Genomic DNA, 22,072 nt, shown 5'->3' on the forward strand with positions numbered 1-22,072 from the left:
GAGATGGCAAACTCGGACCCGCAAGGAGGAGAGATGGCAAACTCGGACCCGCAAATCTTGCGCCGCCCTCTCCTTGTTGACTTTTGAATCGTTCTATAATGTCATCAGGGACGTCAGCTACATACTTTTCTATCAGAATATATGTTTTCTTTTCAACTTCATCCCTGCCATAATCGATAAATACCTCCATTGCAAGCTACACCAAACATTTCTTCGTTCTTGTCATTCACCATGAAGCAATCATCCATCAAGGAAATAAGAGGCCAACCAAAGTGGAAACAAGCTACACATTTGCATTTATTGCAGAGTTTTAAGTTACTGTTTCTATGTACACGAGATCTATTGTGAATGTCGCGCGATCAAATGCAAACATTCTCTATGAACAAACAGCAGAGGGCCAGTACGGCTGCAATGAGAGCATGGACTCGCGCACGGCTCCTGATGCAGGCGCCGGAACCGTGGTGGACGCTCTGGTGGTGGTTATTGTTAGCGCCGGCGCCAGCATATATGGGGATCACAGCTGCACCGCCTTTTGGAGATGACGATCCCGATTCGCCATTAGTCCCGCCCTCGCCCCCTCCATGTGTGTTGCCTCCGGCATAGCCGCTACGCGGAATGCCACGGGCAAAGTTGGAGCTGTGCTTTATGTCACTCCTCCCTTTTCCGTTCAGTCGTCTGTCTAGCAAGTCGGGTTTCTGCAATGAGTCTGCAAAAAACCATGAGGGTCATTAAAGATGAAAAGCGACGAGCATTGAACATGCGTTCAAGCAACCATCGTCTCACTGACTAATAGTCAGCTGGGCATCACCTTCAAGTTATTGAGCAAATTGAGTAACAACAAAAAAGTGCAGTCACTCTCTGATCATTAAAATGGTGTGAGTGCATTAAGGAAAAATATCAAGTTTGAACTATCCTATACCATCACTGATTTCTTTATCTAACTCCTTAGTCCTGCTAATTCATTGGGCTGAAATAGAAAGGATCTGGGATCATTTATTTGGAAGGGATTCAAGGAAAGGATTAGGATCCATGAAGTCGAAAGCAACCTGTCTTGTCAGTGAAGCCAATTGTTCAAGCTTTATGACTTAAATCTTGCGAGAATCTTTTTACCTCAAATGATATCGGATATCATCGTATACCCACCAAAAAAAGATTACTACAAGAACCAATGCCCTTCTAGGTGGGGGACAAGGGATATGTTCCCAAAATGGTAAAAGACTTGTTGCTATCTCAAGTTTCAAAAGGCTATGGAGAATTTGATAAAGAAAGCTAACTGTACTGTAGCTGAAGCTACAAGAAAGGAACAAGACGAAGGAAGAAATAGCAATGTAAAAGTTACAGAAAAAGGGTCTGAACAAAATAGATTGGAACTGCCCTCAATTTGTTGGTTTCTTAAATGCTCTTATCAGCAGTTTCCGATGTTTCAGGCGTCAATAACCCTTGAAAATTGTTGTTCTGAAGAAGATAACATGGGCACGATATCATCCTTCTAAATTTGCTGGTTTCCTAAATGCTCTTATTCTGTGGGGAGACAAAGGACATCTCTATCCAACCAGAGATCACTTTTAAAAACGACCACATTTCTGAGTGAGAAATGCCAATAAGAGTTGCAAATGCACGACTGTTAGTGCTTACATCTTACGCAGGCATTACAAAGTGACAGATTATAACAATTAGAAGCTTCAAAGCAGATCAAAAATTGACATGCTTTTGGCCTTCAAGCAAACAACAGAGTGGTCGACTTAAGAAATTTTCGTACAATCGAAACACCAGCCTATCTCTTAAGCGAGGTATGCAATTGGCGATGGGCATTCATAACACTCTGGATAAGGTTTCTTAAGGACTGTCTCTTTTTTCTTGGGGTTCTTAAAATCCTAGATGTCCCTATAATGGTTGAAAAGAAACTCATCAAAAGTATAGAAGCCACAAAGCAAAGTGTATCCCATTCCTCCTTCTGTGTTTTACTGTTGATACGTAATCACACAGTTCATCAAAACAAGAACTCCTGAAAATCGTAGTTCAAGGTTCAAAACGACCCGAAAGAGAAGGCCTTTTTCACAAGAAAAAGAACGGTACCTGGACAAACACAGGAGTAAGAAAAGGATCACCTGCTGCAGATGTCTCTGAAGGAGAGATAGATGCCAAAATACATAGGAAGGAGAGGAAAATGAGAAGCACTCCTGTCATTTTTTTTTCTTATGAACCTTCTCCACTGATGCTTCTACTTGTCCTCCCAAGTCCTTTTAAGCACGTCACTCTTCCACCTAGTATAGACTAACTTACACAAGCACACCTTCGTACATGGTAATCAAAAAACAAAGGAGGTTTTGGCAAACAAGAGGAGCATGAAGTTTAAGTTCATCTTCTATCTTCGAACTTATCTTTTCAGAATCGAGAAAAGAAGAACAAATGGCCATGATTTCATGGGACCAGAATCTTTGGAAGTTGCTCGGTTTATGGCCTTTCCACCGTTGAAAACTAGGAGGTGAGCACTTTGAAATGCTTCTTTATGGGCCAAAAAAAGTGCTTTTTTCAATAAGTGCGTTCACTCTTCAAGGAAAGAATATTGCTAACGTGTAAACTATACTTTATTTGGAATATTTTAATTTTAAGGTACTGATTTTACAATGATACATGGGCGGCGCACGAAAAATGTAAAGTTCTTTTAATTGATTGCTTAACTAGTACCTTTAAGACATTCGTCAATGGATTCATTATTAAGTACATCCGAAGAATTTGATGAATATAGCGGTAAGCGAATGACTTGTATATGAAGGTGGCCACTTTTTCCGAGCAGCATTGGAGTCTTATCCTAATCCATTCTCTACCCATTCTGAATAACGTGGCATCGTGTTGCAGAGGTACGTGTTCGGTTTCATATATTATTGAACGTCAACCTACGTGTCGCGGAAATATGGCTTGTTCCGAATGAATTATATGACCTACTATAAAAGAAATATGGTGAATAAAACAGTGTTTGCATATACAAAACTTAGGTACAGAACACCTGTTACAAAACAAAATGGATATCACAAAGAAGGCATACCAGATGACATTTATGAGAATGCTCGTCTGTTGAATGTTGATAATGAGAGATATCCAAGCAGTTGCGTGACTTTCTATTCAGTTAATGATTTTGCGTCCAAATTTGTTTTCGACTGTTCATTTTGTACTCTTTTTTTGCGAGTTCAAAGAGAAGATAATATCAAATTTGTCTTGCTCTGTAACTGATGAAAAAACAGGACAGCGAGCACCACTGCTATGTCCGAAAATTCCTAAAATTCCTTACGGGCTAAAAACATAACAACTAATATCCGACTTCAAGACTAACACAGGCCAAAAGACTAATTTAGAACAAGAATTGTCACTGCAAAAACACCAAGAAAGCACCGAAATCCATGAAGCTCAGGTTGTGACCAGAACCCAATTCAGGCACAAATTCTCTTTCCAATAGACAAAAATAACAAGCATTGCAGTTCTTTAACTTGATCAATAAAGATCACCCTCCTTGTGGGTATGAATCATGCAATCGGCTCTTGGGTATGAGATGCAGGTCAGCACATAGCCATTCTCCATCTGCTTCTCATCGAGAAAGGAGCCGTCCGATTGGTCCACCTCTCCCGAGACCATCTGGCCTGCACAGGTCGAGCACGCCCCAGCTCTGCACGAATAAGGAAGCTCGATCCCAGCATCCTCAGCGGAGTCGAGGATGTACTGGTCATCTGGCGCGTCAAACTCGTTCTCTTCCCCATTTGGTCCGATCAGCTTCACTTTGTGCACTGCCATTGCAGATACTCTGAAGGAGGCGGAAGACTTCAAGCCAAAGGCTTTCGTGACGCTCCTTGTGGAAGCCAAGGAACTTGGGCTCTTAATGAAGGCGGAGGGTCTGTCTGGGAGCGTGCATTTGAGCGCGCAATATGTGGGAAGCGTCACAGTCGACATATCTGGTCCTGAGAACAGACCAAGTAATAAAAGGTACAAAGTGAGCGTTAAATGTAAAGAACACGTCTTCATGGCTTTCAGGTTCGCTCAGAAGCTTCAAATTCCCAACCAATGAACAGGAAAAAGAGTAGAATAATAGCAGTTCCTTCATAGTTCAAGCAAGGAACTTTTGGAATGTTAAAATCAAATTCCCAACCAAGTTTCAGCTAAAAGCAGGAATTTCAAATTTTAAGATAACCATACTGGGTATGACACCGTGTTACTCTACAGGTTGACGTTTGGACATACTAATCTTTTAATACACTTCGACGCTCAACAACTTCTTTCTATGTAGAAGCAACGACAAGCACGTCTTTCTCCGCAAGAGAAATTGAGTTGAAGAGCTCTTTAGGAAAACCATATCCCCATTTCACAACATTATTCTTGTCTCGCAAATTCAAAGAAGAAAGCAACTAAAATGAATGGGCTTCTCTACTTTTCAATAAGATTGCCTAATGATTGCAAATGAAATTGTAACAAGTACAGACAAAGAAGTAGACAAACAAACAGGCAGTCATGGTTCATGAACTCAATTCAAGTAGCTACATCAACTCTGGCCCACGAGCAATCTAATAAAACTTTAAGTTCAAAAGCAATTCAAGCTCAAATATTAACCGACTAGTGTTCGTACTCAAAATATATTAACCTTATCCTTCAGGCAAATATAATGCACATAAAGATATCAGAATCCTTGCCGGTGCAATCAATGATCAACGTGTCAACCCAAATGGAAACAACAATTGGTCATCAAGACAACCACAAATTGCGCAAGCATCGCGCCTCAATTGCGCCCCAGCGATACTTACAGTCTCCGCATGGACAGAAAATACATTCAACAAAGAAAAACTCGTGATTTAAACGTCAACCAACAAGCAGAAAACCAAGAATTGTTCACTAGGGAAAATGAATTGCCAACGGTGCCCAGATTGTCAATCAATGACAAGACCATTCCAAATAGTTGACAAACTATCAACTAATCACATTCCGAAAAGCAATATTTTCTTATGTTTTAACAAGATCATCACCAAAAAAACACAGCACAGGTCCTCGATACCCTGAACAACAAGCTTAAACAGAGAGCCCAGAAAACCACCGTCTGATGATCCAATACTTTAAAGTCACATCAGCTCCAGAAAACGAAATGATCAGCTATCATAACTCCATCGATCAGTTCATGTCAATCCAGTTAAGATTTTTCCTTTATCCTTCTCCTTCCTTTCCCTTAGGAAGGCGTCATAAAAGTGATGGAAAAACCACCCACGAAGAGATTCGCAGAAAAGCGAAATCCACCCACAAAAGAAAAAAACGGTAAAAGTTGTGCCGAAAGTAAACGGAAAAATCAAGTGAAAAGGAATCAAACGAGAGGGGGAAAATCTTACGGCTTGAGAAGGTGATCTGATCGGACCGGGAGGGGTGATTTGAGAGCGGAAAGTCCGAGGAAAACAGTGCGAGAACCTGCCCCGTGCGTTGGACTGTCTCTTTTATATCTGTCTTTTTCTTGTGTGTACATATATAAATGCACTCGTCACTCGCTCGCTGACGCTCGGGCCATTCATGCCTTCCTAGGGCCTGCGAGAGTAACAGTACAATGGCTTTGATGCTGACATATGATTATAATGTTCTTTCGACCTCCAAAATGTTTGACTTTTGTACTAATGTGGTTAATCTCGATTAGTGTGTTATGAATTGCCAAGAAGTAAAAAATAAACAGAATTCTGCAAAAAAGAACGCTTTTTTTTGGTCAAAAAACTACCATTTACTTTGTTCACAAGACCAAAAAGTAAGATTTTTTTGACAACTTAGGTGACTGTTGCAAGAGCCGAAGTCCACTTATTCATTAGTTTGGGTTTTCTCTTCATTTGTTCTTTGTATTTACTTTGTTGTTGCACCCATAAAAATGAAAAGCTTAATCTATATCCTATAGCAATTTGCTTAGTTGGCATAATCTCAATTAGCCTCCCCCTTAATGACCTTGCTTTCTACATGCATCATGAACAAGTCAAAGGTTATTTTCTTATACTAATTTATGTTGTTCCTTCTCAATTCACACCCAAAGAAGAAGAGCACGTTACAGTTTCCATTCAAACCTATTTTCCTTCCATTTCATTTGAATCTTTCCATCATCTATTTCCCATTTTACCTAACTTACCAAGAAAAAAGAATGTATGAATTAATCACAGCTCCTTTGAATTAATGTGGGATTCACTTCTTTTTTTTAGGGAATAACATGTGATTCTTATATGATCTCTTTTAATCAATGACAGAACAGAAAATACCTGGTTAGATGAAAAGTACATCATTGGACTGTTAATCCAGACAATCTGGGCGAGTATTTGCCAACAACATTCGGGAAACTCCTTAGCAGTCGCACATACTTGTTCATCTCGTATTCTTGTCGTAACGTATTCCAGTCTCTACACTGTATTTGAGAGACAGAGAGAGAGAATATGCTGTGCTTGCCGATTTGGAAAGCGAAGTATGACCCAAACGGGTTGATTACCAACCCACGCCATGTCCCGACAAGGCAGCAGCCGCCACTGATCGTCTCCGTCCCTCTCCCTCACCGACCCACCACCGCCACCACCACCACACTTGTCGTCGCTTCTTCTTCCGCTAATCACCCGCTCGCCGACACTTCACCAACCTCCATGGCATCCACCGGCGACGTCCTGGTAATCATCACCTGCCTACCCACTGCAACGAAACAATGAGCATATGTTGCCTCGCCTTACCCATGATGAATCTTTTCGTTTTCTAACTCCGGAGGGGGAAAATAAAGCTTGCAGTTTTCTTTTCTGGGCTTTTGCCAGTCTTGGGATTGGTTCATCGTCTCGAACTGAATTAATTCACTTCCTTATCTCGTTGAATTCGCGGTTTCTTCAGCTGGCTGATTGGCGTAGTTCTACTTGCAAAGGGGTTCTCTACGTGCAATTCTTGTTTCTTGGGGTGCTTTTGTATTGGTTTGTTGCTGATGACGCGTTGTGTTCAATTGATTGATTTAGCTGCGGCTTTCTTGAGTTCTGCTTCTACCCATTGTTTCGTATCAGCTTAAACAAATTGCAAGTGTAAAGCTTTTACATTTCTTGCCCATTTTTGGTTCTGGTTATTGTGGTTCAGCTTGCGACTTCTTCTGCTCAGCTCGAAATGGAGAGTGGAGCCCTGAGGAGGAGTTCAACTTTGGTATGTGTTCCTATAATGGCGGGGTCGGTCGAAGAGATGGTAACCCAATTGGATAAGGCAAAGTCTAGTGGGGCTGACCTTGTGGAGATCAGATTGGACAGTCCGAAGAATTTCAGTCCGCATGAAGATTTGAAAACCCTGATCGAAGCCTCTGCTTTGCCAACTTTATTCACTTACAGGTTCGCCGTTAGCTCCTTTCTGAATGGATTTGTCATGAAGATTCTGTATAGTCTACATTTTGTGTGATTTGAGTGGTGTGAATTTGTGTGGAATGTTGAAGCCTTCCAATGCTTTTTTTCGTACTTCCTTAGACCAAAATGGGAAGGTGGCCAGTATGATGGTGATGACAAGTCTCGATTGGATACCCTTCGATTAGCAATGGAGTTGGGGGCTGATTATGTTGATGTCGAGCTTCAGGTATCCTTCTGATTGATATGTTAATGAAAGCTTATAAGGTTGAGAGGCCATTAACACTTTGAAAATTACTGCCCAGTTTGATAAATTTTACGTTAGTCTAATAAATTTGGCTTGAGCTCTAGAATTTTTGAGATCATGGCATTGCTTTCAATAAAAAAATTGCTATAGTGTCTTCCTTAAAAAAGATCAAAAGAATTAACTAGAGTTTGGGTCATTTTTGAATGTTCATATTTTGCTTCGAAAGAAATATCTAATCAGAAAGAAGCACCGAACATTTGCATTAATTCACCCACTTCCAAGTTATTAATCAGAGTTCCATCTATATAACTTTACCTTATAGGGCTAACATGATTGCTTTGTGAAGGTTGCATGTGAGTTCAATGCATCTATACAAGGAAGAAAGCCAGAGAAGTGCAAAGTTGTAGTTTCTTCTCACAACTATGAGAACACTCCATCTATTGAGGACCTCGGCAACCTTGTGGCAAGAATCCAAGCAGCAGGTGCAGACATAGTGAAGATTGCTACAACTGCCTTGGATATTACTGATGTTGCACGGATGTTCCACATAACCGTGCATTCCCAAGTAAGCAGCGTATGTGGCCTGCCAATGCTTCTAGATCTTGACTTTTTTCTGAGTCATGTCGTCGCAAGTTTCAATGTCTGCTGCCATCACAGAACATAACTTTGTATTTGCGCATGTTCTCTGACATAGGCAGAACTAACTGCATGTGAGGCTACCTTGTTTATCAAGTTTTAGCCGAAGAAACGAAGAGAGAAAAACCTTCACCACTGTTAGAAAGGTCAAGAATACAACAGAGAATCAAGAATATGTCTGTACTCTCAAGCTGATCATCAGTAAAATATAGTAATTTAAGCACCTGTTTCAGGTAGCACGATCGAGCTCATTGTTCATGACTAATTACATGTTCATGTGGGGCTTAATAGACAGAGTGGAATGGTCTTTTTTTTTAATCGTTTCTTTAAAAAAGTTCTGTTGACCATGGAACACGGAAACCACATCCCCGCCTTGAAAGGTCGGCTATCATAATTATGGCAAAGGAAATCAAGTATCTGAGAACTTTAAATGCGTTAGCATCATATTTTGGATAGTTTAATCAAATGTTAGTGTAGTCTTGTATGTTATGCATCCTCAAGATCACACAAAGTGCAGATGGGATGTCAAACCTCAATCTGTTGGTTATAATGTGTCGACACCATGCGTTGCAGTTTTAATTATTCTTTCTTACAATGTCCAGTGGCTTCAGTAACATTTTGACGTTCTCTTACTTATGTCTATTGAATATCTTGGATTTAACGTTTTCCATCTTATATTATTACACTCCCTAGTACCTAGGAATTTGCGACAACCTTGAAAGTAACTGTCAAACATAGAGAATTCTTGCTTAACTGCAGAAACTAGAAGATCTTTTGTTCCTTGAATCTATGGAGTATCTTAAACACATGTTATGAATAAACTTGTCTGGTTCATGATATGGACCTGACAACTTGGTCACGATATTTGTAACTGCCAATATCCTTTATTTTTGCGAAGCTCATAGGTTCCATATCCTCCTGCATCTTCTAATTTATCGCCTGATTGCATCATTGTCCTATTTTTATTCAAGAATCATTCTTCTTCGCTTTGAACAGTAACTGGGCAAGTTTCTGTGTTAAATACCAAGACCCTCCAAGTGATATTGTAAATTTCAGGTTCCAATAATAGGCATTGTAATGGGCGAAAGGGGTTTAATTTCACGGGTTCTTTGTGCAAAGTTTGGTGGTTTTCTCACCTTTGGTACGCTTGAGTCAGGAGTAGTATCAGCTCCTGGTCAACCAACTATCAAGGATCTGTTGGATTTGTACAACTTCAGAAGCATAGGGCCTGATACCAAAGTGTTTGGTATCATTGGGAAGCCAGTTGGCCACAGCAAATCACCTCTTTTATATAATCAAGCATTCAAATCAGCCAATTTTAATGGCGTTTATTTGCATCTATTGGTGGATGATGTCGCTAGCTTTCTCCGAACTTACTCATCCACTGATTTTGCTGGATTCAGGTTCGTCCTCTGTATGACAGTTATAGCGTCGTTGCGTCTATTGTTAACCTTTTAGAAAGTAACCTTCTTCGACCACCTTAGTGGAAAAATCTTTTCGATTGCTGCTTGTTATTACTTATTTAAAAGGATGAATTTTTCTTCTTTTCCCGCTTAACTGCATTAATATGTTGTCGATCTTGTATGCTGTTTCTAGCATGTGCATGGAGTTACAGTCATACTCTTTCCTTCATGAAGTTCCCATGCGAGATTAGTATCTATGATAATCCAATGTTGCTATGAGACAATGATCCTTCCTGGTAAAAATGAACAGCTGCACAATTCCTCACAAGGAGGCTGCAGTGAAATGCTGTGATGAAGTTGATCCGGTTGCTAAGGTATTGATTCTAAGTTGCTGCCAGTGATTTATGAATGTTCCGTAGCCAAAGTATTCAAGTTGTCACAACTATAATATAATTTAAACCCCTGGCTCGAAATTTGAATTATTCAATTTTCCCAGTCAACCAAGCTGCGTATTTTGTTGGGAGTCGGAAGAGTTATTTATATATGAAAATGACTAGGTTTCAAGCTTGATGCCATTATTGACTCTTGTCTTCTTCTAACTTCACAGTCAATTGGGGCTGTTAATTGCATAATAAGGAGGCAGAGTGATGCGAAGTTATTTGGTTATAATACAGATTATGTTGGAGCCATTTCTGCAATTGAGGATGGACTGCGAGGTTTAATTTCCGTTTATGTGTTGAAAATATTCTTATGACGAGTTCTCTCGATGTAATTGAACATTGCCCTTAACTATTACAGGTTCACATAATGGGAGCACCGCAGGTGCTTCACCTTTAAATGGCAAGTTGTTTGTCGTGATTGGTGCTGGTGGTGCTGGGAAGGCACTTGCTTTTGGTGCTAAAGAAAAGGGAGCCAGAGTAGTAATTGCCAACCGCACCTATGGTGAGTTACTTTTGCATGGGGTAAATGTATTTGCTTACTTGATTGGTTCGTCTGACCTTGAGAAATTAAGTCTTGTGGCAATACGACTTCTTGAATTACACACTGATGGATAATTCAGCAATCGACTTATGTGAGTGGATGGGATTAGAATTTGAAATCTTCTGGTTCATGTGTTCGTAAGCATTCTATAACTTAACATTTTATACTATTATATTGTTGATTCATCACATTTCCCGATAAAGGTCCACAATTTTAGATAAGTCTTGTATTTGTTAGCACTCAATTTCTTGTCGGCATTTCTGCCAAAACTTTGGAGGAATGTATTATCTAAATGTCATATAAATTATTCTGCGATGTCAAATCAACTGTTTTCTTTTGACGAAATATGAGAGAGAGTTGACCGACTAATGAAGAATGCTAAGCTCTGATGTTAGAAGCATGTGTTCTACTTTTTACTTCTACGAGTTCCTGTTCTCGTTGGTTTTCTCTTTTAATTCTGTTGTATGTTGACTACTATGCTTCTATATGCTGATTTCTTGGTTATCCCATATCCACATTCACGGTACATTGAAATTGGGGTGTACGACATGTTGATGACATATTATGGTTTCAATTTGCGTGCACGATGGCAGCATCCTCTCAAACTACAACATGGAAGAGAAGGAATAGATGAACATTATAGATCCTCTACACAGTACAATGATGATTTATACCCTTTTCTCTTTTTTGAAGATCGAGCCAGAGAGCTCACGGAGACCATTGGAGGAGATGCCTTATCTCTTGCTGACTTAGAGAATTTCCATCCAGAAGATGGGATGGTTCTTGCAAACACAACATCCATTGGGATGCAACCTAAAATTGATGAAACTCCAATCCCCAAGGTTGACCTCTTTTAAGTGCTCATTCACGACTACAACTTATCTGCCTTTTATTCAATTTAAATATTTTGTTTAGGTATCTAAGAAGAACAAGCTGATGTACTTTACCCTTTGAACATGTTTGTAACCCTTAATTTTTGATTGTCTGGTCTTTGCTGTCGAATAGTTCTGCCTTGTCAGATTTCCAATTGCACTGCGATTCAATATTGTCAAACAAATTGAAGTTGCTTTCTGTCTCTCTGCAGCATGCTCTGAAGCATTATTCGCTAGTCTTTGATGCTGTGTACACCCCCAAAATGACCAGACTTTTGAGGGAAGCTGAAGAATGTGGAGCGACCACTGTTTCGGGCTTGGAGATGTTCATTGGACAGGCGTATGGGCAATATGAGAGGTACACGGGGCTACCTGGTAAGCTAACCACTATAAGCATATCAGTATGTAACTTATTGCATGAGCTTGGACTTCCATCTTTTTTTCTGCTTTCTTTCTTCATTATGTGTTTGCTATCTGTCTGCAGCACCAAAAGAACTGTTCAGGAAAATTATGTCGAAGTACTGAAGAGATTGGTGGATTTGGATTCTACTCTCACATCTACATTTTTTCCCATTTATAGTGCAACGCCAACATGGACTTGATTTTAGCTTCTCAGGTGGCGTGATCTGTCCACAGTTGAAGATTAGGTGTTATGTATTATCAATGCTCATTATCACCCTGTATGATAGTACTTCGGTTTAGTTTCGAATCATATCATATAATTCATTGGCAAATAATGAACTTTCGCTGTGAATCATTTTGGTTTATTTATTTTTTCTTTGGAAAATATGCTTATGCTTGAGAGGTGAGAACACCATTTGCTTGCTCTATATTAATGTTGTTTTGTCGCGTGTCCATACTGCTTATTAAACTTTTAGCTTGATTGCTTCTTGCGGTAAAAGCATACCCGCTTCCACTTTAAGCAAACTGTCCAGGCAATTTTCTGTTGTTTCATTCCAATTTGAGTATCAAAACGAGTGACTGTTGTGAACATCAAGCCTTGCAACCTATAAAGAATATTACTTTCCCTCCCTTCCTCCTTCCTTCCTTGGCGTTGTCTCTTTTTTCGTATTATTTTGTGATATTATTGCAATTCTTTTACGCATTTTACCATTGATCACATATAAAACAAAAGTTGATAAGTGATCCGACATTCAAACATTTGATAATGTTGTCACAAATTTCAAAGGAAAACATTCTTCTCTCTCTCTCTCTCTCTTCCACTCTTTTTCCTCATTTAAACATGTTGACTGCCCGTTGGCAAGTAATTTTCGTGTCGCTAACAAAGCATGGATCCCTTAGCATGAGAGACTCTCTATCTCTTGGGACGTGGTGTTCCTATCCATCCAAACCAACATTTCACGTAAATTATTGTCATTTTGAAAGAAAATTAGGTACTTCATTGTACTTTGCCCATGGTTATCATTCATTTGGTTTAATGTAGATGTCTACTCGTATCGTACCGAAATCGGCAAACAAGTCCACTCTCATCTCTAGAGAAAGCTTCTAGGTGCTTAGGGAGTAGGACTTTCCCATCCATCGGAAGAAAATATGAAAATTTGCTTCACTCAACATGTGACGGCTGCTTCCAAAAGCACCTAAAAATTGCTCTAGTTTCTCGCCCAATCTGACAATGGAGAAAAAACAGGTGGTCCCATGATTGACGTTCAAGGAAAAAAAACAGCATTGTGTGATCAGTTGTCTTGCAGAGATATTAGTCGACCTGTAAAATAATACTGCCCACACCACATGAAGACTACACGACCTCCAGTATTCGGAGTTGATGTCATTCATTGTTATAAACTTCATCTAGTGTGTAATTAAGTGCATAACGCTGCTGTTTCACCATACATTTGGTGAGTCCAATCTTGGAGATGCTCCCAAAGTTATCGGATTGCAGTTCCAAGCATGCCTCCTACTGCATGGACCTTCAAGAGACTCAAGATCTTGGAGATAGCCAAGGAACAACTCAATAATCTCTGCAGTGACGTGAAGAAAAGCTGAACTTGCCAAGCAACAACAGCAGAGAATCGGTGGATTAAAAGCATGGAAACTGACATTCTGTCGAAAGGCGACGGAGAGATTAGGAAGAAGTGTATGGGAGGTGCTGTCCAAAGAACTGCGTGTCCATCTACAAGCTTGGCAAGTTGGTTGAGACGAAGCAGAATGAAGTGAAAGAACTCGTGGATAAGGGTCACAGCTTCGAAATCGTCACAGACGTGTCTGCTCATCCTCCATCGGAGGAGATACCAAATGGAGAAGTATGTGGCCAAGCAATTGCTGGGGTGATTGAAGAGTACAAAGGCTTGCCACTTGCTCTTAAAACTGTTGGCCAAGCAATCGCTGGGAAGATGAGTCCAGAGGAATGGAAGCACGCAATATACTTACGGATATCCTCCTTCCGATCAACTGCTGAAAAAGCCCACAGAGATCAATTATAAGTGCAATTTAGACCCAGTGTTGCTGGAAAAGATAGCCTGTGTCTTTCTTATTTTCCCTTTTCCAGCCTACAAGTTCCCAACAGTGTAGCCAAATCTGTTTCTGTCTTATAAAAATGTCTAATGGCATATTTAACTTTCCACTAAATTTCTCTTTATTCTCACCAATAATCCCCACAAGAACATGAACCCCCACTAAAGTGGTGAAAACGGTGATTATCTCTTAAGATTATCAATCTGTCTACAATTTTTGAAATGCATTTTAATGCATTGTGGCAGTCCCCACAAACTCTCAAGTTTTTGATCACTCGGATTGGTCTACCAGCAGGAACCGACAAGATGCCAAATGCTACAGCCAACCTCTCGCTATGATACTTTAGCATCTGCTCCTTCTCTTCTTCTTCCACGTCGTGCAAAACCAACTTGGTTGACGGAACATACCCTGCAAGCTTTATTTTCAAATCTAACTCTTCTAGAAAGGCATATATTCTATCTTTTTCCGGGTGGAAAGGGTCACCAACAGAGAATGTATGGATCTTGTTCTGGACCTCAATCCAACTATAACCAGGCACTTTCTTTACACCTTTGTTCCTCATCTTCAATCTCATTCTACCCACATCAGCCCATCTACCAGATGCTGCATATAAGTTTGAGAGGAGTACGTACATGCCAGAATTCTCAGGTTGCATCTCAAAAATCATCTTTGCGGCTTTCTCACCTAGTTCAGTGTTGCCATGAATCCTGCTTGCACCTAGTAGAGCACCCCATGTTGCAGCATCAGGCTCAAAAGGCATGTCTTTCATCAACTTAACCACCTCAGCCAGCTGTCCAGATCGACCAAGAAGATCAATCATGCAAGTGTAATGCTTGTCATTTGCTGTTATACCATAATCCTCATGCATCGTATGGAAGTATTTCAGCCCTCTCTCGACTAAACCATTATGGGCACAAGCAGACAACACACCAACCTGAAAGAAGCCACTAGGATATTAGGTAGAGAAGTTACAGGCGTCAAATGTAACATGAAGCTAGAAAACCATCATATATGAATTACTATGCTTACAATCTAACGATGTAAATATCTCTAGGTAAAAGCTCATTTGAAGGTGCCAATTAACCGTTAAAAATCTTCAGTGAATGTACTGAAGAAAAAACGAGTAAGTTCATTGTCAAACCCACCTTCATCATGGATTTAAAGGTGAATATAAGGAAAGATTAAATAGTTCATGCAGAACCATAGCAGCAAAATAGAATAAACTCTACTTTTTAGTTCATCATTGCGACTGAAGGTATGTTTTCAACAGGTCTCACTCTAAATACAGAATCATCATCATGAAGGTGACCCTAACTCTGGAGAACACTAATATTGGGGATCCATTGGGGATCAAGGAAGCATATGGTCGCTGATATATGATACTTATCTTGGCGGAACTAACTTCCAATAAGCAGCAGCACTGGAGGGGCTAACTACAGAACTTCAACATTTTTCTTCTTGTACTCTCCATTAGAAAATTGCTTTCCATAACTCCCAACAAATGATCATTTTCATACAAGAAAGGAACTCAACTGAACTGAAAGAAAAGGTCAAGGAGACATTTACCATTGTTACATCGTCAGGTTTGATGCCTGCTGCCTGCATTGACTCAAAAATCACCAAAGCTTCTTTTCCAAATCCATGCCTTGCATAACCAGCAATCATAGTATTCCATGAGACAACATCCTTGTCCGATATATCTTGAAATGCATCATAAGCTTCTTCTATGCTTCCACACTTGCAATACATTGACAAAAGTGCATTCCCCACAAACCACCGAGACACATATCCCGCCTTGACTAGTCGGCTATGCATTTGCTTTCCCAACTCCAAGGCAGCAATATCAGCACATGCACTCAATGAACATGTAAAAGCAGACCTATTTAATCTTTCTCTAGCTCTGTTCATCTCTACAAACTGATGCAAAGCCTCCTCGCAATGACCAGTTTGAGCATAACCAGCAATAATGGCTGCCCAGGAGATGCAGTCACGCTGAGGCATCTCATCAAACAAACTTCTAGCTTGAGAAATATTGCCACTCTGAGCATAGCATGTGATCATTGTATTACATGAAGCAATGTTTCGACATGGCATTGCCTCGAATAACTCCTTTGCCATGTCTATTTTCTTATATTGAACATAACCAGCAATCATTGCATTCCAAGAAACTGTATTCTTTTCTGGCATCTCATCGAAAATCCTTCTTGCTTCATCCAACAATCCATTCTGCACATAACCAGACAAGATTGCTGTCCATGCAAAAACATCCTTAGTCGGTGACTCCTCAAACAGTCTCCTTGCTTCAGACAACTCACCATTCTGCGCATAACCGGTAATCATTGTATTCCATGAGACTTCATCTTTAACCGGCATCCTATCAAAAAGATTCCTAGCATCAACAAACCGCTTCTTCTTCACATACCCAGCCATCAAACAATTCCAAGGTACCACCTCCCAATCTGTCTTCGAGTCAAACAACATCCGCGCCTCCTCTAGCCTTCCGTTCTGTACGTACGCCGCGAGCAACCCGTTCCACGACACGGCATCCCTAGTCGGCATCTCATCAAATATGCCGCGTGCCTCATCAACATACCCATACTGGGCATAACCCGACAACATCGCATTCCAAGAGACTACATCCCTCGTGGGCATCCACCCAAACAGCGCCCGAGCTGCAAAAAGGTCCCTATTCTTCACATACCCAGAGATCATCAGATTCCACGAAACCAAATCTCTCGCGGTCTCGGGCATTCCGTCGAACACTTGCCTGGCAAGACTGAACTTGTCATTCTGCAAGTACCCAGAGATCATGGCATTGTAAGAGACGGTGCTCCGGCAGGGCATCGAGTTGAAGACCCTCAGAGCGGCCTCGCATTGCCCATTGCGCATGTGGGAAGTTATGGCCATGTTCCATCTGATCACGGCAGGGACTCCCGAGGCGACCGGCGACTTTCGCTTTGGTCCGCTCTCTTCCGGCGACGAAGATGGCGACGGCGGCGATGTTCGCCTCCAACAAGAAGGCTTTGAGCTCGTCTTCACGGTTGGCTGAGGCGAGCGAAGGGAGCGGCTGATGTGAAACTGTCTGTACCAGTAGTTCCCGCGCAGCATCCCTCGAGCTGTCAGGGCTTGGATGGGGAGGGCGAGGGGAACGATAGACGACGAGGGTCCTCATGTGCACGAACGATGACGAGTCGATTCGGATGACGAAACCTGGTGCTTCGCAAGACTAGGATGCGGCGAGAAGTGGTGATGATGACCGACATGCGTCGGGTTCCCAGAAAAAAATGTTGCCAACGTCATGTTGTTAGACGTGGGTACAGCGGATCATAGTCTTTTACGACTGATTTCGTCTTGTGCCTCGTCAGGATCTCGGAATATGAAGATTTGAGGAAATTGAGGGAACATGACATGACGAAAGCCCTTATTGAAGCTTCGGCTCCCTTCCATTAGTGAGGTAACACCTTAACCACACCAAAGATCCAAAAAAAGGCCTTGATTAAACCCGATCCATGTCGGGTTCCATGAAAAATCGTTGTCAACGTCATGTTGTTAGACGGGTGCAATGGATCATACTTCCTTTACAATTGTTTTGCATTTGATCACGACGATTTTATATAATATTGTAAATCAATTTAATGACTTGTTACGCTGTCGCGTTGTATGGTACACCCAAGGTACCGAAAGGTCCGGAGTGCCAATTATTATTTTCCTTCAAAGATTTAATAAGGAAAAAAAAATTCTGATTTAACTTTGCAAACTAAGTAGAAATCTAATCCGCCACAAGTTAACATTTATAAAATTGTGGAAGATAAGATGCTTGATGTTAAATAAGAATCAAATTCCAAACAGCTACTTGAAAAGGAAAAACAAAACAGAAAGGTAAAAATCAAAGATATCCGAACATGTGCTGAGCCTAACAATATTTGTTTTAATATAAAACTCTATTAAAAAACAAAATTTACCTTTTAAATCTTATACACTGGGCAATCTGAATTGAAATCCCACTAAAGAGAGTAACCTAAACTAATTACGAGCGAATAATTCGATTGGTAGTACAAGTACCTCCACCCAATTAATGTCACTATACTATCCCATGAGAGAGTGGTTGGTTACAGAGGCAATGAATTGGTGGCGATTGCCGCAGTGGACTGATCGTGGCCGGCTAAAAGAGGATGGCGAGGAAGCAAAGACGCGGATAGCAGTAGTGGATTGGCATCTCAGCGCAAGTCAAACAATCTGAACAAACATAAGATTAGCCCATCCATGCAGATGTTGCATTGCCAGATCGAGATTATTCAAAGACCAACGATACATCCTCCGACCAATCAAAGTCGAACTCCTTCCGAATGCCAGTCAACCGTGTGCCCGATACTCGATGACAACATGGGTCACATTCAGAACCATTTCGGATACTCTTAAGAGTCGGAAGACAAATCATTGTCCTTATTCAGATAGATGGTCGACCTCTTGTCAGTCGCGGGATACATAAGAGTAACGATGATGTCAAATGTTTCTCCCTAAGTAGCGCTGCAACATTTAGCTTTCTTAGCCAGATGAACGACTAGCAGCAGATGTGCATACCTCCACCTGTCCTAGATCAGGGTTGACAATGTTAGATCCTAATGAGTGAACCTGGACAGTCGGTTCGTCCACAGAGGTAAGCAGTTGCATCATTTACGCTCACAGAGACAATGAAGTGTGCAGTGATACCACAGTAAGTTCAGCTCCAATTACCTTATCGGAGAGGCATTGAGCATTGATAGCATACCGTAGTATCGAATTCGCATTAATTTGCATGTCCTAACATTTCGTCATTTCTTCCTAGTAAGAAAGATCCCAATTACGTCTTCCCACACCATTCATAGAGAGAGATTCATTGACCAGAAGTCCTATCTGGAAGTGAAACTAATTTCTGCTTGCCTTAGAAGGATTACATTGCTGAGATTGTCACCTATAAGAGACCTGAATCACTTTCATTCACTCCTCGATCAATTAGAGCTCATTGTGGAAGAAGAAAAGGCAAGAGAATATTGCACTCTGGAGATCAATACTCCGTATTTTGTTATGTCTTCATAAAAAAAATGGTAAAAGATTGACCATTACCTTACCAAGAACCTCACCTTCTGAAGAGCCGTGTTCACTGTTCCAGGTGGTTGGAGCCAACCCTCAGTTATGCTGATGAATGGTCATGAATAGAGGCCACAGCCAGAAACAGTCACCGTTACCGCCCTGCTTGCTTGCAAATATACAAGTATGATTATGGGGAGCTCACGCCTTATCCTCAGTAGAATTGTCTTAGCTAATGAGACCACAGGTGCTGTTCTCCTCAATCTGTCTTTCTATTGTCCAAGTCATGAACCATAGGAGATTCAGCGAGTAAGAAATCTTGAAATCTCTTAAGTGATCATAATTCCAAGAATATACATGTTACCTTATCAGAATGGTTGACCATGCCATACAATAGTAAAGGATTCAAAATTACTCCAAAATTTCTCAATGAACAGCATAAATCTTCTACATATCAACTGCTACCTCATGGCTCATCTTCCCCTCCTTTCAAGCCTTCCTCTCTTTCTAAATGTCTTCTTATTTTTTCATCTTTCAGGAAATCAAGAAACGTGTCCCCTCATAGGCCATGTAGCCTCTATAAGAACAGGATCCTTTTAGAGGACAAAGAATAGGGACATAATGTGTGTGTCAGCTCCTCATTCAACATGGCAGGAGTCGAGTCTGAAGGGGGCAGGGGATGATCTGTTGTTCTTTTCTAGTTTTAAGTGTGTAATGGTTCGGGTTCAAGTGATAACAAAGTAAGAACCAAAAATAGAGATGCAATGTAAGGTCCACAACAGAAGCCAACCCTATATGCTCCCCATCAAGTATTCTAGGTATCCCAAAGAGCTTGAATCCTGGTAGTGTCAACCAATTCGCTTTAACTTGTTTTACTTTGAAAAACAGCCTTGTTCATTCGACATTGACCGTAATACCCTTTTTCATCTGAAGATGTAAGGTGTACTAGGGTGAAGCTAAAAACTCGAATAAAGAAGGCATCATTTATGGTGGGACAGCATTTGGTTCAATAACCACTGCCTTCATTGACTCAAAAATAATCAAAGCCTCCTTTAAAAGTCCATGCCTTGCATAACCAGCAACCATGGTATTCAATGAGGCAGAATCCTTGTCTGCTATACCATGAAATACATTGTAAGCATCTTCAATATTTCCACACTTACAGTACATTGCAAGAAGTGCATTCGCCACAAAACATCCAGATTCGTATCCTGCCTTTATCAGGTATCCATGCAATTGCTTTCCCAATTTCAAGGCTCCAGTTTCAGCACATGAACTAAAAGAACAAGTCAAAGCTGATCTGTTTGGCCATTCTCCATATCTGTTCATGTCTAGAAGCAGCTGCAAAGCCTCTTCAAAATGCCCAGTTTGAGCATACCCAGAAATAATAGCAGCCCAAGAGATGCAATCATGCTGAGGCATCTGATCAAACATGCATCTAGCTTTGGAAATGTCACCGCCCTGAGCATAGCCCGTGATCATTGTATTCCAAGAAGTGATGTCTTGACAAGGCATCACCTCAAACAACTGTCTCGCTTTGTCTATTTCCTTTGATTGCACATACCCCGCAATCATAGCATTCCAAGAGACACTATTCTTTTCCGGCATTGCATCAAAGATACGTTTTGCTTCATCCATCATTCCCTTTTGCACAAATCCAGACATTAAAGCTGTCCATGCAAATACATCCCGAGCTGGTGAGGCATCAAACAATCTTGTTGCTTCTGACAACTTGTCATTCTGTGCGTAACCTGCAATCATAGTGTTCCAGGAAACTTCATCTTTGAAAGGCATCCGATCAAAAATCTGTCTTGCATCAACCAACATCCTCCTCTTGACATACCCAGCCATCAGATAATTCGAAGGAATCACCTCCCAATCCGTCTTCAACTCAAAAAGCTTACGCGCTTCTTCCATCCTACCATTCTCTACAAATGCAGCAAGCAACGAGTTCCAAGATATATTATTCTTGCAAGGCATCTCGTCAAAGACCTCTCTCGCCTCATCCACCAGTCCATTTCGGGCATAACCCGACAACATCGCGTTCCAAGAAGCAACATCCCTCGCAGGCATTTGACGAAACAATGCGACAGCAGCAGAAACATCTCCATTCCTCATGTACCCACTAATCATACAATTCCAAGAAACCAGATCCCTCTCCGGCATTTCATCAAACATCTCTCTAGCAAGACCCAACTGGCCATTCTGCCAGTACCCTGTTATCATCGCATTGTACGAGACGACACTCCGATGGGGCATCGAGTTAAAGATGCGAAGAGCCAGCTCGCACTGGCCGTCACGCATGTGGGCAGTGATGGTCATGTTCCATCTTCTCACGTCCCCGTCTTCTGATACAGTTGTCGGGCGTCGCTGCCACTCGTTCGTTCCCGGCGGTGAAGTTTCCTCCGAGGAACACGTCTTGGGTTCTCTGCTTCTTCTCGCTCGGAGCTGGCGATGAGAGCAGAAATGTCTGTACCAGCAACGCCCACGCATTGCTCGGCCAATCAAAGTTTTGAAGAGGCTCGAAGTGGTGGGACATGGGTTCCTAATCTAAACGGCAAACGAGCAGCTTGGAGAGTATATCAGCAAACGACGCCTCAAGATATCATCACATCACATCACAACTTGATCTGTCACCTTCGTTCTGAGCAAACCAACACCACCTCGTTGCAATTTGAACTGCGCCTTCGATCGATTTGCCATTACAGCGAAACGGTAGCAGCAGGATCGGACTGACGTTCATCGGCCGTTCGAGCAACCTGCGGCTTCGCGATGTCCGCGAGCAGCAGCTTCTCCAGTCCTCGAGCGCGCAACAATCATTTTATTGAGAAGTGACCTCTGTGAGAACCCCAAAAACATTAAACTACCATTTTATTGGAAATGCTTTTCACATTTCATTGAATTGAAATCATAATAAAAATGATAGGAATGAATCTCCCATTTTTTCGAGTTAACTAGATAATTTTAAAAATATTTTCTTAATAATAATCACTTATATTATCTAAATAAAATGAATGAACGAGTATTCATGAAAATTTTTAGACA

At 41.2% G+C, this 22,072-nt stretch overlaps 5 protein-coding genes across 7 annotated transcripts; 1 reads left to right on the forward strand and 4 right to left on the reverse strand.

The window, feature by feature from the left end:
- Positions 1–273: 273 nt before the first annotated feature.
- On the reverse strand, positions 274–2,478 carry LOC115661751 (uncharacterized). The gene is made up of 2 exons (XM_030583986.2): positions 2,109–2,478; positions 274–706 (listed from the first exon to the last, which is right to left on the reverse strand). The coding sequence occupies exons 1-2, from the start codon at positions 2,185–2,187 to the stop codon at positions 360–362; spliced, it is 426 nt and encodes a 141-aa protein (XP_030439846.1). The 5' UTR covers positions 2,188–2,478; the 3' UTR covers positions 274–359.
- An 817-nt stretch (positions 2,479–3,295) lies between these two features.
- Positions 3,296–6,293, reverse strand: LOC115661519 (ferredoxin-3, chloroplastic-like). The gene is made up of 3 exons (XM_030583852.2): positions 6,258–6,293; positions 5,361–5,550; positions 3,296–3,950 (listed from the first exon to the last, which is right to left on the reverse strand). The coding sequence occupies exons 1-3, from the start codon at positions 6,279–6,281 to the stop codon at positions 3,490–3,492; spliced, it is 675 nt and encodes a 224-aa protein (XP_030439712.2). The 5' UTR covers positions 6,282–6,293; the 3' UTR covers positions 3,296–3,489.
- Positions 6,294–6,365: 72 nt separating this feature from the next.
- LOC115694112 (bifunctional 3-dehydroquinate dehydratase/shikimate dehydrogenase, chloroplastic-like) lies at positions 6,366–12,242 on the forward strand. Of its 3 annotated transcripts, none has more exons than XM_030621325.2 (11): positions 6,366–6,653; positions 7,099–7,340; positions 7,473–7,578; positions 7,943–8,161; positions 9,289–9,635; positions 9,946–10,009; positions 10,243–10,351; positions 10,434–10,577; positions 11,310–11,458; positions 11,701–11,863; positions 11,973–12,242. In XM_030621325.2, the coding sequence occupies exons 1-11, from the start codon at positions 6,429–6,431 to the stop codon at positions 12,011–12,013; spliced, it is 1,809 nt and encodes a 602-aa protein (XP_030477185.1). In that variant the 5' UTR covers positions 6,366–6,428; the 3' UTR covers positions 12,014–12,242. The 3 variants fall into 3 exon arrangements, with proteins under 3 accessions (XP_030477185.1, XP_030477125.1, XP_056169222.1); XM_030621265.2 differs by having other exon boundaries at positions 6,367–6,653; positions 7,943–8,170; XM_056313247.1 differs by lacking the exon at positions 6,366–6,653 and adding an exon at positions 6,799–6,941 and having other exon boundaries at positions 7,943–8,170.
- An 824-nt stretch (positions 12,243–13,066) lies between these two features.
- On the reverse strand, positions 13,067–17,291 carry LOC115693435 (pentatricopeptide repeat-containing protein At4g02750). The gene is made up of 2 exons (XM_030620464.2): positions 15,527–17,291; positions 13,067–14,894 (listed from the first exon to the last, which is right to left on the reverse strand). The coding sequence occupies exons 1-2, from the start codon at positions 17,066–17,068 to the stop codon at positions 14,088–14,090; spliced, it is 2,349 nt and encodes a 782-aa protein (XP_030476324.1). The 5' UTR covers positions 17,069–17,291; the 3' UTR covers positions 13,067–14,087.
- Positions 17,292–19,337: 2,046 nt separating this feature from the next.
- On the reverse strand, positions 19,338–21,897 carry LOC115694412 (pentatricopeptide repeat-containing protein At4g02750-like). The gene has a single exon (XM_030621571.2). It carries the CDS (start codon positions 21,518–21,520, stop codon positions 20,012–20,014), a length of 1,509 nt encoding a protein of 502 aa, XP_030477431.1. The 5' UTR covers positions 21,521–21,897; the 3' UTR covers positions 19,338–20,011.
- Between the last annotated feature and the right edge of the window lie 175 nt (positions 21,898–22,072).

Source organism: Syzygium oleosum, unplaced genomic scaffold (genome assembly GCF_021117445.2).
Source record: "Syzygium oleosum isolate NSW1041296 unplaced genomic scaffold, Sole_v2.1 Sole_v2.07, whole genome shotgun sequence".
Lineage (NCBI taxonomy): Eukaryota > Viridiplantae > Streptophyta > Magnoliopsida > Myrtales > Myrtaceae > Syzygium > Syzygium oleosum.

Excerpts from the sequence above, each read along its gene's own strand:
- LOC115693435 (XM_030620464.2), bottom strand. The coding sequence starts at position 17,068 with ATGCTGCGCGGGAACTACTGGTACAGACAGTTTCACATCAGCCGCTCC. Across the intron at positions 14,895-15,526 it reads AACCTGACGATGTAACAATG|GTTGGTGTGTTGTCTGCTTG; the intron begins GTAAATGTCTCC and ends GGCTTCTTTCAG.
- LOC115661751 (XM_030583986.2), bottom strand. The coding sequence starts at position 2,187 with ATGACAGGAGTGCTTCTCATTTTCCTCTCCTTCCTATGTATTTTGGCA. Across the intron at positions 707-2,108 it reads TTCAGAGACATCTGCAGCAG|ACTCATTGCAGAAACCCGAC; the intron begins GTGATCCTTTTC and ends GGTTTTTTGCAG.
- LOC115694412 (XM_030621571.2), bottom strand. The coding sequence starts at position 21,520 with ATGCGTGGGCGTTGCTGGTACAGACATTTCTGCTCTCATCGCCAGCTC.
- LOC115661519 (XM_030583852.2), bottom strand. The coding sequence starts at position 6,281 with ATGATGTACTTTTCATCTAACCAG. Across the intron at positions 5,551-6,257 it reads TGTACTTTTCATCTAACCAG|GCCCTAGGAAGGCATGAATG; the intron begins GTATTTTCTGTT and ends TTACTCTCGCAG. Across the intron at positions 3,951-5,360 it reads TCAGATCACCTTCTCAAGCC|GACCAGATATGTCGACTGTG; the intron begins GTAAGATTTTCC and ends GTCTGTTCTCAG.
- LOC115694112 (XM_030621265.2), top strand. The coding sequence starts at position 6,429 with ATGCTGTGCTTGCCGATTTGGAAAGCGAAGTATGACCCAAACGGGTTG. Across the intron at positions 8,171-9,288 it reads TGCATTCCCAAGTAAGCAGC|GTTCCAATAATAGGCATTGT; the intron begins GTATGTGGCCTG and ends TGTAAATTTCAG. Across the intron at positions 9,636-9,945 it reads ACTGATTTTGCTGGATTCAG|CTGCACAATTCCTCACAAGG; the intron begins GTTCGTCCTCTG and ends AAAAATGAACAG.